Source organism: Hipposideros armiger, unplaced genomic scaffold, assembly GCF_001890085.2.
Source record: "Hipposideros armiger isolate ML-2016 unplaced genomic scaffold, ASM189008v1 scaffold_1289, whole genome shotgun sequence".
NCBI lineage: Eukaryota > Metazoa > Chordata > Mammalia > Chiroptera > Hipposideridae > Hipposideros > Hipposideros armiger.
The window spans coordinates 249619-266404 of record NW_017732639.1 but is presented as its reverse complement, the minus strand read 5'-3'; the positions used below and the strand labels follow the sequence as shown (position 1 = coordinate 266404).

At 50.1% G+C, this 16786-nt stretch overlaps 1 protein-coding gene across 1 annotated transcript in view; it reads right to left on the bottom strand.

Annotated features, from left to right (window-relative positions):
- Positions 1-1635: 1635 nt before the first annotated feature.
- PPFIBP2 (PPFIB scaffold protein 2) overlaps positions 1636-16786 on the bottom strand; it is a 144506-nt gene continuing 129355 nt past the window's right edge. The window contains exons 13-23 of the mRNA XM_019633363.1: positions 16037-16169; positions 15496-15637; positions 14704-14832; positions 11781-11931; positions 11405-11516; positions 11076-11164; positions 10642-10764; positions 9295-9420; positions 8423-8611; positions 7198-7374; positions 1636-2094 (exon numbers count right to left, since the gene is read on the bottom strand). Coding sequence (XP_019488908.1) covers positions 2023-2094; positions 7198-7374; positions 8423-8611; positions 9295-9420; positions 10642-10764; positions 11076-11164; positions 11405-11516; positions 11781-11931; positions 14704-14832; positions 15496-15637; positions 16037-16169 — 1443 coding nt within the window. The 3' untranslated portion in view covers positions 1636-2022. The remainder of the gene's footprint in view (positions 2095-7197; positions 7375-8422; positions 8612-9294; positions 9421-10641; positions 10765-11075; positions 11165-11404; positions 11517-11780; positions 11932-14703; positions 14833-15495; positions 15638-16036; positions 16170-16786) is intronic.

The following is a 16786-nucleotide window of genomic DNA, read 5'->3' as shown; positions in this document are numbered from 1 at the left end:
CCTGAGGGAACATTTGGCCAAGTCTGGAGACATTTTTGGTTGTCACAATCAGAGAAGGGGTGCTATTGGCATCTAGAGGGAGAGGCCGAGGGTGCTGCTAAACAGCCTGCAGCACACAGCACAGCCCCCATCGTGGCACTGCCTAGGATGTGCTGAGATGTTTAAAGTCCATCTGCCTGGAGTGCCTTTCCCCTCTGGCATACTTGGGGAACCTGATTCATCTTTCAAAATTCAAATATCACTTCTTTCTTGGAGTCTTTGTGATTTCCACCCCTAGCCCTCCATGAAAAATGACACCTTGCTCTTTGGGGCTGTAGAGACTTCTACTGGAGCATGTGTAACACTCAGCACACTTTTGTTTGAAACAGATCTGTCCACGAAACCATCAGCCTCCTTAGGCGAGGACCTTGGCGTTCATGCCTGTATCTCTAGCCCTCCTTAGCCCAACATGGAAGGTGCTTAACCTGCATATATGAAGGAGTAGATGGGGAGCTTAGCAGCATGGGTCTCCTGAGCAATTTGAGGACCAAGACTGGGTCCTACTCCTATCTGTACAAAAGCCTGCCCATAGCCGGTGCTCAGTGAGCTGGTGCTGAGGTTGGGTAAAGGAGAAAGACGACATATTACTTCAAGGGTGAGCTAGGAAATGCTTGGGCTCAAGGGACACAGGGACCTCCAACCGAAACGCCAGTGAAGGCTTCCTGAAAAAGGCCGTTATCTGCCCTGGGCCTCAACAGGCAGGACTTGGCCTTGTGACAGGGCCAGGAGAAAAATACGCCCTGCAGTGAGGGGAAGGCAGGAGCAAGGCATGAGTGCAGGTTCACGAAAGCTGAAGATTCAGAAGGGCCTTGGGTAGTGCGAAGGCTTTTGAACTCTATGTGATAATTCTGGAACTGAGGAGTTCTGAGCAGAAGGGTAACAGGATTAAAACAGTGCTTTGGGACGGTCACTCTGGGGATGGAGTAGCAATGTCTGGAGGGGACCCACTGGAAAGGTGAGGGACCAAGTAGGAGACCACTTGTGGAAGTCAGATGAGAGATGAGGCCTGAGCTAGGGCCATCATGAGGGGAACAAGAGGGCCTGTCACTAAGGGGCAAGACTGGGTGGGAGGGGACCGTGTGGCAGGGGCACAGGTGCCTCTTCTGAGGTAGGAGACATCAGAGGTTTATTGGAAGATGTGGTGGAAATGTTGGCTTGAGGTGCCCAAGAACCTTCCACTGCGGGGGAGCTGTTTGAGCAGACAGTTGCATCTGAGGCTAATGAGGGAATGAAGAAAAGGCTTTGGAAACGGTGTGTTCTGGTGTCAATAGGATGGAGGGCAAAGGCCCTTGACTGAGAGAGAGAGAGAGAGAGAGAGGTGAGATAGAGAATGAGAACGAGAGACACACCATTGTTCAGACCCTGAGAGGCCAAGCAGCACACTTTGCACACTAGGATAGACTCAGGGCAGCCAGGCCAGTGGGGAGGGAGTCTCACAGCTCCCTTCCTGCTCTCACCCTAAATAGCCTCACCAGGACCAGATTCCTGAGAGAGGGAACATATGCTTTTCTGTCTGGAAGCAGCCCAGGAGGGGGCCCCTACCATCATTTCACCCAACTCTGTCACTATAGAACACTCAGAACATTTTTTCAGAACTGGTTTCCAGCAGAGCTTTTATGAACTCGGCCCCTCCCCTTTGGTGTAAGAGCCTCCCAGCTGTCACCAGGAACAGCATGAGCCATTGAGCCTGCGCTGACATCTCATCGCCCTCCCCACAAAAGTGGTCTGCAGTCCATGTATAAAAGTACAAAAAGTATAAAAGCTGTGGTGAAGAGCACAGCATGGTTGAAAACATAGGGGCGCTGGGGCCACCTCCTGGACATCTGTCCACAGCCTCCTCACTTCCCTCCCGTCGGCACCAGCGTCCGAGATGCCCTGCCTGCCCCAATCTGGGCTCTGCAGTTGGCTGTGTGCCAGCTCCCCATTGAAGCAAAGCCTCGGGGCCCCCGCACGTGCCTCTCTGGGCTCCCAGCCATGAAGAAGTCATCTCCAGTCTTCAGAATTGGGAGCGGCCAGGCGAGAGTCGTTCAGCAGCTGGTCCTGGCTCAGCATAGTCTGAAAGGACACAGCCAGAGGCACAGTTGAACAGCTTTGGTCAAAGCCAGCTTGCAGCAGCTACATTGCAAGCAGTGGGGCACTGGTGTCAGATGGGACCAGATCCAGTGCCCAGTGAGTTCATGGTACCCCAGAGACCCCGCATATTGGGTCACAATAGACAGCACTACCAAAATAATAGATGGCTCACACCTTCAAGTTCCTATTTCAAGGCCACCAGAAACCTATTAGAAGTGATAAGGGCAAAGATGCATGGATTCATTTCAGTGTGTGAGCCAAGAAAAAAATAAAAATGATCCCACTTGGATAACTCCCCTCAACCCGTTGTACCCTAGGATACAGCCTTAACATGTCTCGATCAGCAAGCAAAGGATAGGGGCCTCCAAAGGACAAACACTACAGCCAGTGGGCTCAGTGATGGGGAGTTCAGGAACTAACTGGCCCCGGAAAGTATGAGGCCTCAAAAATGTGAGGCTGGACTTCTGTCAGTGCTAGTCTGCNTACCACTGGTCACAAGGTGACCTAATGACAAGTCTCCTTAGCAGTGATATTTCTCAGTTTATATGAATAAATCAGCATCTGTTTGTACATTAGTGTCTTGTGAGTCTGGTCAGTGTGAGTGACTAAGTGTTGACTTCCTCCTGAGTGAACTCATCAACCAAATTTCTTATTCTGCAAAACTAAGGACAGGCAATTGCCCTCTTGGACACTGCCATTTTGCTCTGGGACCAAAGGCTCAGGAAACAAGGGCACTCTGGAAGGGTTCTGAAAGTGCAGGCCCTGGAGCTCTGGTAACTCAGCACCCTTCTGGGGAAGCTTCCATCATGTTGTGGCTGCCTTCTCCAGAGACCTTGGCAGGAAGAGAGCCTGCTCTCTTCAGGCTGTCTCAAGCTCCATATCTCCATTACTAGGAAATGTGTTCTAAAGAGCTGACACAGGGCACTAGAAGTAGGTTCATTTTAGAGGGAACCGGACAGGTGGCAGCCAAGTGGCCCCACAAGCTAGCCCATTAGAAGCTCATTGCTGTGTGAAGCTTCCGCACTTCCTTGTAGGAGAAATGGCCCTCCCTAGAGAGCGTGGCCTGTCACAGGGCTAGCTTCACCCTGAGAGCAGGAAGGGCATTGCAAAGGGGCTGATGGAAACGACAGGCACAATCACGGGATGCTCTCAGCAGCGAGGCGCCACTGGAGGCCACAGGTGAGGTGCAGCCACCTCTCCTGAGACTCCAACCACTGACAAGGTCTTTTCGCAGAGACAATGCCCCAGACCCTTGACCTCTGAGAAGGGAAGCCCCTCTGTGGCCATGGGTTTGGACCCACTGTGGCCACTGCTGGGGCCTGGTTTGCTGCTCTGACAATGGAACAGCAGGTATGCCTAGTACATGCTCCACACACAGAGCCAGTCCCCGCCATGTCAGGAGCCCCCAAAAGGGCCTGAGAGCACAGCAGCTCTGAGGAAATGCTTGGGCCTCCTACCTGGTTTCCAGTGACTTCTGTGGTAGCGGAGGTGGCCCCACTATGGGAGAGCTACATCTTGGAGGCATCTGTACCAGAAACAGAAGAGTCACCGTAGAGGACATCACTGTTTGGAGACCACCCACCATGCTTCCCCCTTCTTTGGACCATTCCTCTTAGAGAGTTACATCTCCATCACAGGGGACAGCCATGGTTGACTACATCAATTCTGGTGCCTTGCTCTTTCAAGATGCCAAGGAGGTAGGTGTAACTGAACAACCTGGGTCAGCGTGCCTCTCCTTCCTGGGCCAAAGCTCTCATCCTTGNATATATATATATATATATATATATATATATATATATATATATATATATATATATATATATATATATTCAGGCAAGTAACATGATACACACACACACATATATATATATATATGTGTGTGTGTATATAAATATATTTATATATATGCATATATACATACATACATATATATATACATATATACATACACACATACATACATATATATATATATATATATATTCTTTGACCTACTGGTTGTTCAGTAGTATGTTTTTCAATCACCCCATACTTGTGAATTTTCCAGTTTTGTTCTTGAAATTTATTTCTAGTTTCATACCATTGTGGAAAAGATGCTTGATATACTTTCCATCTTCTTAAATTTATTAAGATTTGTCTTGTGGTCTAACATATGATTGATCCTTGAGAATGTTCCATGTGTACTTGAGAAAAAAATGTGTATTCTACTGCTATTGGAGGGATTATTCTATAAATGTCTGTTAAGTCCATCTGTTCTAACATATTGTTTAACTCCAGTGTTTCAGAGCTCCACTTCGTGAGGGTGTAATACTGATGTCTGTTGCAATTGCTGACTCTGATTCATGGGGCTTTATCTGTGGTAATCCTGTGCAGCCAGGGTTGTTTCATGGGCAGAGAGGGCGGAACAGTGCCACCAGGCCAGTGGTAAGGCCTGGGCATTGGACTGACTAGAGGTGGGTGACCCAGAGCTGCTGAGCATCTCAGTTTCCTTCCCAGCTCTGAGCCTGGGAAGAGGACCTGAGACCCAGCGCATTTTAGCTGGTTTTTGTTCAAGGCCCATAACCCTTCCCAGTGCCCTGAACAGCTCAAGGCCCAGCAGCAGACCAGTGGAGAAGGCCTCTGGGCCGCTTTCTGCCGCAGCTGGCTCAGGCTCTGACCCCAGTGCCCGGCACCATCCTTTGTTCTCCCCCAGCAGAGGTGCTTAATGACACAGGCTCTGGAGTAGGGACCTCGCCAAACTCATGGGGCCTCCCAGCACCTGTCCTGTGGAGAGAGGGTCAGGGTCCTACCGTGAGGCGGTGAATGTCTTGAGAGAGGAGCCCTATCTGCGTCACAGTGCCTTCCGAAGGTGCCATCTGTAAAATGGGCAGCAGCCCAGTCAGCACATGTGGACTCTGCTCATATTCGCAGAGATGGCATGCAAGTCCCGTCCTGCTCGGGCATGCTTTCTGCAGGTGCGGACAAGGTGTGGGCCAGGCCCTGAGGAGTGACAGGTGCACATGCCGCCTCTGTCCCTGGGGAAGGCAGAGCTTCCGGTATTCCACCCTGCCATGTACATGCTCTCCTGGGTCCCCACTCCGGCACCAACTCTGAGGGTCCACAGGTGCAGGGCACAGACACGGCCCGTCAGAGGCAGCCCATTAGCACACATTCAGGGCTCCAGCGATCTCCAGGAGCAGAGATGGAGGCCTTCAGGATGTGGAATACGCTGATATCTGGCACCAACAGCACTGCAGACGCTGATGCCCAGTATAGGGACAGGTGGGCATCTTGGGGAGCTGCTGATGGAGCTTCCTCACCACCAGGACCTCCCTCCCCTCCTCTCCCACCCCCTTCTCCTCAGGTAATGCTGGCCCACTCCTTCCCTAAGCCTCTTTGGATATTGTGGATTCAGAAGCATCCTCTGAGGGCATCACATATAACCCCTCATTTTACAGGTGGGGAAACGGAAGCCCACAAAGGAAAAGAGGCCTTGCTTGAGGCTGCATAGAGAATTAGTAACTTCATTCCATGCAGAGTCTGAAAACAGGCGCATGCAGGGATTCCCTCTCCGGGATATAAGAACGAAGGGACAGAGCCTGCCCTAACTATGGCTTGACACCTGCAGTGCCCAAGTATCAGCCTTGAAGAGCACCTGTCATGCAGTGGTCCCAGGTACTGGGATTGAACAGCAGCTGTCCATCTCTTACTGGCCGGACTTCAGGGGAGACCGGAGGCCATGGCCTGAGGTTACAAGTAGTTTAAGAAGCAAATCTGAGCATCGCTTCCATCTGGGACAGAATCAGAGTCTTCTCAGTGCTCAGTGGGGTCCTCAGGCCCTGCCCCAGCCACCAGACAGTCACAATGTGGTTGGCACGCTTCTGCAGATCAGGCCCAGGGGACCCAGTGGAGCCAAAGCTGCCCGGGGCAAACTGGAATCTGAGCAGGAGCCCAGACTGGCAAGGCGAGTCTGTCACTCAGTCCTTGGCCAGACAAAGCCCATCTGGAAGACCCATCAGTTAGTCAGCCTCTAAATCAGGAGCACAGGTCTGCAGCAGCGCTGCCAACACAGACAGACCAACCCCCACCATGATTAAGGGCCCAGCTAGGTCAATAGCAGAGACGCTGGCAAAAGAACACATGAAAGAACAGAAAGTCTTCCCAGCAAGGCCGGCTTCTTGTCTCCCCACCAATCCCTTCACTAGGTGGCCCACGCCGCTGAAACGGAACTGAACTTTGGGGTCTACATGACAGATGTGACCTGCAGTCAGGAAGCATGTGAGACACGAGGTTCCCCCTCAGCTTCACAGAGGGCGGAGGCCCTGAAGCCACAGGCCACAGACCTCCTATGAAGGATATAGGGTGGGTGGATCCCTCCTTACTCATCCCCCTCGTTCACCACGCTTGGCAGGTCCTGAGTGTGTACCCGGCTGAGGACCTGACTCACTGTCGTTGGTTTTCAAGCTGTGCAGTAAGCAGGCCTCCATTTCCAGGTGTGCTCAGCTCTCTTTCCCCAACAAGATTAAAAATGTACTGTTTGCTTTCTACATAAATACTGTTTTTATTATCAGAAAGAAGCAGCCACCTCTGTAGTAAGGCACAACACAGTTACATTGTCACTGTGGCAGAAAACCCTGCTGCTGTCCCTTTGATCTCAGCCAAGGCTCTGTGGCCACAGGCCTAAGGCACTTGAGATTGCCCCTCAACTGAAGCGCAGTGGAGGGGCCTGAGAGCCAAACCTCTGACGATTGTCCATGGTCTCTGGACTTGTGTCCAAGCTCGTGTGTTTCCATGGGGTCTGAAGATGGACTTTAAGAATTACTAAAAATGTACAAGCATCTTAAGTGTCTTTCCTCCTGAATCCACCTTTGGCAACAGTCCCCAAAGCTTGGCCCCCTAGCAAAGGTGCAACTCCATACCCTGGCCACCCTCAGGGCTCGAAAAAAGACTGGCCCAGCAGTGCACAATTGCTGGATTGTTCTCTGTGACTCATGCACATATGCGAGGGGTGAGATGCAGTTATATGGTGACACACACGGTGTTACTGTGAGCTCTTAGGGTGCACAGAGAAGACAGGTGACAAGGACATCAGCTAGTCTGTCCCACCTGGTCCAGCCCATCCACTTCAGATGCATCAAGGGGGCTGAGGCCCCGGTAGCCACTGTAGACCCTGTGACTGTCACTGACATTGTCACTGGGCTCCATCGGGCAAATGTAGTCCGTTGATTCATCGAACTTCTTTTTTCTTATGTTTCCAAAATGTGAAAATCCTAGTTTCCTTGGCTAAAACAAAGCAAATGCAAGATTATGAGAAGACTATCAAGCTGGTGTGCAGCTATGACTGACAATGCATTAAAAGCAGGCCCCTGAGGGAAAAAAATTAGGCAAACTCCTTCTAGAAAATCTCTCTTAACAAAACAGAGCTCCTCTAAGCAAGTTCTATGCTGGGGAAAGATCAACAGATAATTAACCTTGAATAAGAAGAACTGTTCCTCCAAGACTTTATTCCTAAACACATGCCCTGCTGTCCCAAATGTGATGTTGGCATTTCCCCCAAGGACTGGGATTTGAAGAGGACCCGCCTCAGCACCGGAGCTCTCCCTGCCTCCCACGTGCAGCACCTCCTGCTCTAGCAAAGCTACACTGGGCAGCCCTGGGTGGTCTTCTCTCCTGCTCCAGCTTTGCCCAGCAGTGTTCCTGCTTGTGTCCCTCAGACACACTTCCTGTCCCGTTCCCTTGGGGAAGGAGGTCTAAGAAGGACATGGTCTGAGGAAGATGTGGCTCAGGCAGGTCGAACAGGGTTTGTGGGATTCAGACAGCCCCAGTGAATGGTGCTGGTCCTTGGCCCACCTCGGGACCTCGGGATAGCTGTGTGCTAGCCATTCCACAGCATAGGGCAACTGGGGCTAGCTGCCAAGAGGAACACTCCCTGTGTTGGCAGGGCAGCTTTGACCAAGACCCCCCACAGCACCGTGGTGCAAAATTGGGCTTGCAGGAAGTCTAGACTCAGGGACTCATCTGCTTTGCAAAATTAGTCAAGGATGCCTTGAGGTAGAGGACAAGCTCTTAGCCTCCTGAGAATAGATGCTTCCTGCACAGGGGGTCTATATAAAGAAACCTGTACTCTGTTTCTTGGACTAAAGACTGACGGGGAGCTGGCCTAAAAAATTAACAGACAATGAGATCTAACTCCCAAAGCAGAAGCCGAGAGAGCCCCCTTGTCCAGGTGGCATACACTGGTTTGGCTCCAGGCATTAGGTCAGCTGCTGTACAACATGAGGGCCAGAAGGGGGACATCTGTGATCACCCCAGAAAAGGTCTGGCAACTCACCCGGACTTTGGCTGTGGTTGTCAGTGGTGTGTAAGCTGGTGAGGCCATTTTGTCTCGCTTTTCCTGTTCAGCCTCAGGACCAATTAGGGCACTGAATTTGGTAGTTAGGTGACGTCTGAGGAGCGTCTTTTGTGGTGGGATATTGAGAAGCATAGCCAGGGTGTCCCCGGTGAAGCGTGGCTCCAGGATCTAAGATGAAACCAGACAAGCCACCCAGTGACGATTATGATGGCTCTAAGTGATGACATTAAGAAATGTGTCCCCATGGGCCTGAAGTTGCCTCCAGGGCAGGGGCTGATGCTCATCCACTTGTTGTGTGTCCCACTCCACTCTCTACTTGGCACAGGCCTGGCTCTGAGCAGACACTAGCACATTTTTTGACTGACCACCTCATTTTCATAGACTAGCAGAGAACTGTGATGTCTTAGATAAGGCTAGCTCCCAGCGTCCACTCTGGACGACATCCAAGCCACCCCCCTTCCTCATTTCCCTGCTGGCTTTGCCACTTGACAGATCTGAGTGATGATAAGGATTGTATCGTGGCAAGCAGGATGTTACATTTTGGTGGCCTCCCCCTCACTTTCCCATCCCCCATGTTCCTCTTGGAGGAGGTGGACTTCAGGGCTGATTCTCACACAACCCCTTTGTCCTGGAATCTTCTCGGTCTGTGGCTAGGGAAATCCTTCCAGAAGCCATTTTGTTTCTATTAGGTATATTAATTCTCAACTATAAATTACCAAAATACGTTGAGACTTCAACTTATATAAGGATTTCAGATGAAATATCAATTTTTCATATGTTTAGCCTTTAAATCAGTTTCTGAATAGCCCCGTTTGCACCGAGGCAGGTGAGCTGTCCAAAGAGCCACTCACAATGAGACCTCCATGGACGCCACTCCCACGAAGGTTGGGCGCATACTCTGCTAGGTCCACAGATCGTAACCACTCCATTACCCTGTGGTTGGACCACTGCACAACTTCTGAAGGAGAAAGGTTACTCTGTGAAGGGAAAAGAAGAGTGAAGAAGTTAGGTCTAATAGGCCCTACCATGGTCCTCCATGGAGCCAGCCCCTGGGGAGAAGCCTGCCTCAGATGCCTCACCCAAATGCGACCCTCACCCCTACGTGACCAGCCAGACCGAAGGCCTGAGAGCCTTCTCAGTTTCCAAGAAATGGAGGTCTTATGGAATCTTGCAGGGTCTTCTGCACTGAGATATCCGATTCCAGAATCCTGTTACTCCCCAATTCTCTGGTTAACTTTGGGACTAATAGTCCCAAAAGGCATATAGTCATTCATTCAGTGATTCAACAGAACTTTAAAGAGGACTATCAATTATGAGCTGAGTGTTTTATAGATAAAAAAATCTCCCTGGTGTGGCCAAATACTTTAGGTGAGCACAAATTGATATACTTGTGCCTAAATGCCCTCAAGTGGCATCTGGGTCGTCAAACTCCCCAGCACTGTGCTTGACATATAGAAGGCATTCAAAATATATTTGTTGACTAGGGAGAAAATAGATGATGGAAGGTAGAGGTAGGAGTTTTTCGTCCCTCAGGAAGCTGAGTTAATCTTACGGTTGGGTCAGACTTAGTTCCCAGGGACACAGGAGACAGGGTGCGACTGAGAGCCTGTCAGCTTTAGGGCCCACCAAGAACTCTGAGGTTCATGGAACAATATCAGGGACTTCTCCAGTATTTGGGCTGCTGTGTTTACCTACACTATTTCTTCTCTAGCGAAACCTGTGCACCTGGGACCGGAGGCTAGCTAACTTCATACCTACCCATGGGAGATCTATTCCAAAATGTCTGGTTCCTTACGGGCTCCTCGTCTCCTCTCCTCTGCCTCCTTTGACACCTGTCTCTCCATTTTGTCTTTCCCCTCCCTCTCCTTTGCACCATTTCCTCATCTCCTTTAATCATTATGATAGCTTTGAAAGACTTGCTGCTACCATCCTCTGGCCCACAGCATCTGTCTCCACCAAGGAAGGTGGGAGGTTAGAGGTCTAATGGCTGCTGCGAGACATAAAGTATAGGTCATGGGGTGTTTGGGGCAGCACGAAGCAGCTGCAAAGGAAAGAGGCCCAAGTGCTGTGGTCTGAAATGCAGCCATTTCATGATGATGTTTTTCTTGTTGTCTCACACCCAATTTTACAGGTGTCCTGGCTCAGGGCTAGCTGGTCCTGGCTCAGGGCTAGCTGGATAGGTAGTGTCCTGCCCTCACCTCATCAGCTGGCCGCCGGTGCAGGCAGTGGGGGTTGAACTTGTTGACATGCAGCACATGAATGGCACATTTGATGCTGAGATGATGTAGTTGGCTGGTGACTTTTAAGAAGAGTAAGTCATTCTGGAAGAGGAAAGTTTTGGTTGATTAACGAGAGTTTTCAAAGTGACAAAAGACTCCTGACGTTCCTTCCCAGACCAAACACAGACAAGTTGGCCACATCTCGGCAGTGCACAGGGACACACCAACAGCTTTTCTTAGCACAGTGGTTCATACTCTGCTACTTAGAACTTTTTATGTGACAAATGACACGATTTTAGGACCTTAAGAATATGAGGGAGGTGGTGGAATCAAGTTTGAAATAGCCACCACAGGGGACACCTGAGCCGAGCGTTCACAGGGACAACTGAAATATTGAAAGGAAAAATCCTCACCACAGTTAGGTATTGCAGCATACGTCCATCAACTCTGGATTCATGAAACTGGTCTTTGTATTGGGGCAAGCCAATGTCATCGAGCCAACCTACAGAAACAGGAAGTGACAGGTGTGCAAGGATTCATGAGCATGGGGAGAGTGTGAATGCCAAAAAAATGGGAGGGGCAGTAAATGATCATTTTGGAGTTCTAGCTGTATTCCCAATAAGGTTTAATAATCCATCTGCCTTTCCCAAGGAGACAGCTGTCTTTGAGGCACACATTCATTAGGAAACTGTCTACTCTGAGTAGCTGCCAGAAACATAATACCGTATATGCCTGTCCTTACGTGTCACCCAAATGTGGTCTAGCAGCGCAGACTTCTCCTCCTGCTTGGTGTTGATGGCTTTCACTGCTAAAATCAGCTTCTTCCTATGAAGAGGGTGCTTAATTCCTAGCTCCTGAAATTGAAAGATGACAGGTGTGAAATTTTGGCGGGGAGTTTGGCCCTTGGAGGATGCTATGCCTGGGTGGAGATAGTCCACCTAGGTGGAGTGTGGCAGCCAACCCCTGCACAGTGCCAAGGGATCAACGTGCAGCGACAGAGGGCGTCTGGGCCTCCTCTGTCCATTCTCCTGTGGTGTGTGTGTGTGTGTGGGGGGGCTTACTTCTCCAGGCATTGGTTTGGGGAGAAAGGGAAATCTCACCCAGGGCTCAATCCTTACCTTTTCCATGTCCTGAGGGGTAGCTGTCAGTAAAGTGTGACCAGAAGTCACCCACTGCCTGGCAAAGATCACATACTGAGCCAGGCCGAAGTCCTCCAGCCACACACACACGCGGTCTGTGCTCCACTGGGCAAAGGGGGCATTGGCATCACTGGGAAGCAGGAAAACAGCACATGCATGTTAGTGGGAGGGCCTGAGGCTCCATCTGAATGTAACAGAGCCCCACAAAAAGGGGAACCGTGTTTTAACAAACAACCCCATCATGGGATCTAGTTGAACAAAATTCCACTACAATGCACTCATTTGAGGTAGATTCTAGAGTAGCGGTTCTCAGCCTTCCTAATGCTGCGACCCCTTAATACAGTTCCTCATGTTATGGTGACCCCCAACCATAAAATTATTTTCTTTGCTACTGCTATGAATTGTAATGTAAATATCTTTTTGTTTTCCGATGGTCTTAGGCGACCCCTGTGAAAGGGTCCTTCGACACCCAAAGGGGTCGTGACCCACAGGTTGAGAACCGCTGTTCTAGAGCTTCCTGTGATAACACCTGGCCTGAGTTCCAAGTCTGCAGCTGCTGAGAGCGTGGGGCAGTTACAGGATCCTTGTGAGGCCGTGTGTACGTGCACCCTCATCCACGCACACCTGCACATGTGCCACAAGCCCAGAATTCCTGCCCCATTAGGATGAACACGCACAACTGAATCATGTTTTCAACAGGGTTCAACACTGTTTTTAGAGAAACACTTAGAAAACTGGGAGAAGGTGGGTCAGTTCTCTAACGTTTGGGAAAAAACCCTCCAATCAACAACAGTTAATACATTAATGAAGCACCAGGGCATTCACATCAAAGCCAATAAAAAGACAATACTTTTTATCAATACTAATAACACTGGTCTGAGAGGTGCAGCCAGTATAAGAAGAGATAAAGTAAAAATTAGAAGTATAGCTATTAGAGAGGTAGAAATAAAAGAAAGCTGTTCCTTTCAGATGATACAGCTGCCCACCTAGAAAACCAAAGAGAACTCAGTAACATGGCTAGCTACAAAATACACACACACACATAATATTTATGGCATACACAAATCAACAATTTTCTGTACACCATCAATGCACNAGCAAGAGGAAGGAGGCTGAGTTATTTCAGCATCTCATAACCTCATGGGCCTTCCCCATGAGAAGAACCCTCCAGGATCAAAGCTGTCTGCTGCACAGTGTGGCCACTGTTGCATGTGCACACAGTAGGGTCAGTTTCTGCATTTTTCCAGCGTAGGCTCCTGCAAACCCCAAGTTTGGACACAGTCGCTCCCTACCGGGCCTCAAGGCCTCCCCGTAAGTGTCAGAACCGCCTTTTACCTTAGTGGCCTTCAGCTTCCACTCGTACTGATTCCGTTCATTTTCCAACTCTTCTACCTTGATTTTGAGGTGCCTGAGTTCTTGCAGTAACTCCTAGAGAGATGTGGGAGAAAGACAAAGTTCTGATGGTTACCAAGCAGGATGGTCCCTGGATCTACATCCCTGCTTAAGCTCATGCATGGAGGATGCCAGGGGCTGTGCTCTACGCTGTGGCTCAAATCTTTAACCACAGTCCTTTTTCAGGAAAAGCTGTGTGGCCATTGAAAAACAAAGGCCAGGGAGTTCTTCACATAAGAAAGAGAAAACTTTCTGCTTATTTTTAGAACCTGTTCTGCCTGCCCCTTTCTGACATCCATCCTCTGCAGGGTGTGCCCACATCATGCACAGTTGGGGCAGCACAGGTAGGGCTTTGGAGGGAGAGGAACAGAGATGTGGAAATGCGGAAGCTTCTTACAAAGGAACAGGAAACAGGTTAATTGGGAGCATCTCTTCATGCAGAAGAACACAGAGGAGGGGTGGGTGATCCTGAAAGGCTTCNAGTCCTGCCGAGAGAGTCCTAGACCCGAATCCCTGTGCTCTTGCTGTTCCGGCTCTTTCTGAGCTTGGTCCTTCAGCTTTTCCTTTCATTCAGTGAGCCGCCGCACACCCTTTCCGAAACACTGCTTTGGGGCATAGGTGAGCCAGAGTCGGTTTCTGTTGCTTGTAACGAGCAACTCTGGAATTGATATAGTCACTCAACAAACATGAGCAGCATCTACTGCCTGCCAGGCCCTGTGCTAGGTGTGGGGCGAGCACTCCTCACATCAGGGAGGCACATAAGTCAATTAGGATAAACGATCAACGTAACATGTCCTTATAGTACCAATGCCCATAACACAACATGGGGATAGAGGGGAGGGAGGCACTCTCTCGCTGGTGAGAAGGTTAGGAAGGCTTTGGAGGGAAGAACCATTGAGCTAACTCTTGAGAAATGAGAATGGGCTTGACAAGAAAGCAAGGAAGGAACGTGCACCCCAGGCGGCACGAACATGAGCTAAGGGCAGTGCATAAGGACACCGTCCCACGTCTTCAGTCCTGCACTGACTGCAAAGACCACCTCTTTTCTCCACAGTCCAGTACCTTTTTGGCCTACTATAGAAAGAACCCTGGCAATATAGCACAGTTGTTAAAAGCCTGGGCTTTTTGGTCAGATAAACCTGGGTTCAAGTCGAGGTCCTGTCATCTACTTGCTGTATGACCTAGAACAGGTTACTTGGTCTCTCTCAGCCTCAGCCTCACCACAATAAAATAAGGGTCCCAATGGGGTGTCATGAGGAGGAAATGAGGTGAGCCATGTACAGTGCTCAGAGGTACTGCTATTTTATGATTGCCAGCAATCTGAAATGCTTGCTCTGACCAGGTAACCAGGTCACTGGGTAATACTTGTGCTCCGCCCTTAATTAAAAAGGGTTGAGCTTGGCCACTAAGATNACCTCTGGGCGCTCTGGGACATCTAGCCCCCATCCCCCACTCCACCCTGGCCAGCATTTCACACAGTTCTTTGTGGATGGACCAAAGGGAGGCTTACCTTTTCTGACCCTTGGGGTCTCTGGTCCTAGAGAGTCTGGGCCCTGCAGTCGCTCGGAGCCCACCTCGTCGAAACTCCGCCACCCCCAGTGCATCGGTGTTGAAATTTCCTGACTGAGTTCTTCGGATCCTGTGTGGAAGACAGGCATCCATGGAGACTGTCAGGGGATAGCCTGACAGCATGGAGTCAGGGCACCCCTCCTACTCAAGGCCACACAAGCCAGACCCAGGACCCTCACTGACACTGCTTCCCAGTGCCCCCTGGGGAGGGGTCAAGGATCATGGCCCATGACCCAAGCCTCAATTCTAATCCTGCCTCTGGGGTTTGTGCCACTCCCCGTGGGGGTATAAGTGAAATGTGGTGCCTGGTAGGAGACCCCAGTTTCTGCCTCATTTCACAGACTGGGCTAGCAAGTAGCCAGCGTTCTATCTTCAAAGATTTCTTAAGATACAGACTGACCCCTAACAAAGAAGAAATTGGTCTCACCCAAGTGTCTCTCCCAAAGCACATGTGACTGAGCTGCGGAGAACGTGCTCAGGGTATGTGGGATGGATGGGTGTCTTGAACAAATGACGTTAATGCAGCTGGCTGTATTTAATAGGTACCTTTCTTAGTTCTCCTTCTCGGGACCCTAAAATAAATCACTCAGATTCTTCTCTCTAAACATGACCACTCTGTTTTTACTGCTCTGTTCCAACATCTAATTGAACAGGGGTTTATGGAAACTCTTTGCCCAGTCAAAACGGATATTAATTCCAAGCAATATAATTACAATAATCACCACCAACTTACTTGCCCCAGAATTTCCTGATGCCTTTGGGACTCCGTTTACCATCTGGTGTCAGGGGAGGCTGTGGGCCCGACTCAGTACCAGATGATGTGGATGAGAGGTCATTGGCCATAGTAGTGTCATCCCAGCCACTTTCTGTGTCTCCTGAGATTGAAAGAATATAATGATGTGTGAATGAGAGGAAGGGATATGACCTTTACAAACACTCTCCCCCAAGCCTGGGTCACTGTTCAGTGGAAGTTGGGAAGAGTCTGCCCAGCTCTGCCACCAAGATCTCAGTAGGGGGCTCAAGCACACTCCAGGTTTTCTCTCTGGGGAATTAGTGAGCTTAAGGTTCCAAACCTGGGTGAGCTAATGTCTTCAAATTCTAAGAATTTGGGGTCCAAGTACTTGCAGGTAACTCCAACAAGGAGCCTGCTCTTTTTCCAAAGGGAGATTCGAGAATGCAGGCAGGAGGGGGACCTGGCTGAGTGATCAGGAAGGGGTATCAGGATAGGGAAACAGGGCATCTCACTCTCCACCTCACCTGGAAGGGTACAGTACCTAATACGGGGGCACTGACACTCCGGCCACGATCTCCAGCCAACCAAGAAGCAGAGAAGCCACATGAAGAAGCAAGAGAGGCCCAAGTCCAGCCCACCAGAGTTATAGGGAAGCAAAGAAATAAACAAGAGAGTCATCGAGCAAGAGAGAAAAACTCAAACAGAAAAAAAAAAAATCCCACAGGGGAGGAAGGGGTGAATGGTGACTGGGCTTGGCCCACAGGGTCAGCATAGTGAGAGAAGGCCTCATGTGAGGGGACCAAATGCTCCTGGAGCCACTTCCTGGCAGATGGGGTGCCCACGCAGGGAGAGCAGCAGGGGCTGAACACACCAGGCCCCACGCAACTTATGTGGTGCCAGAGCTCACTTAGGTCAGACTAGAATGTCCAAAACCACTTCAAGTCCACAGTCTGGGTGTCATCAGGACATACTCATTCAAGGGCTCATCTGGAGTTCTTCTAGCCAAAGGCAGAACTGGCCAAGGACAGAAGCCAGCACATGGGCTGGCACGCAGAACAGCCAGGGATAGGGAATCAGGTGTAAGGAGAGCGCTGCCAGGACTAGAACATTCCCTCCTGGGCCCCATTGATCTGCTGCTGCTATGAGGGAAAGATGGCCTATCACACGTGGGAAATAGCAAAGACCGCCATGGTTTCAGGTCCTAAGTACCAAAAGGATACCTGTGGACTGACATCCTTGCCCACTGGCCACTGACTCCATTTCTCTAAGGAAATGCTCTCCCTTGGAAGAG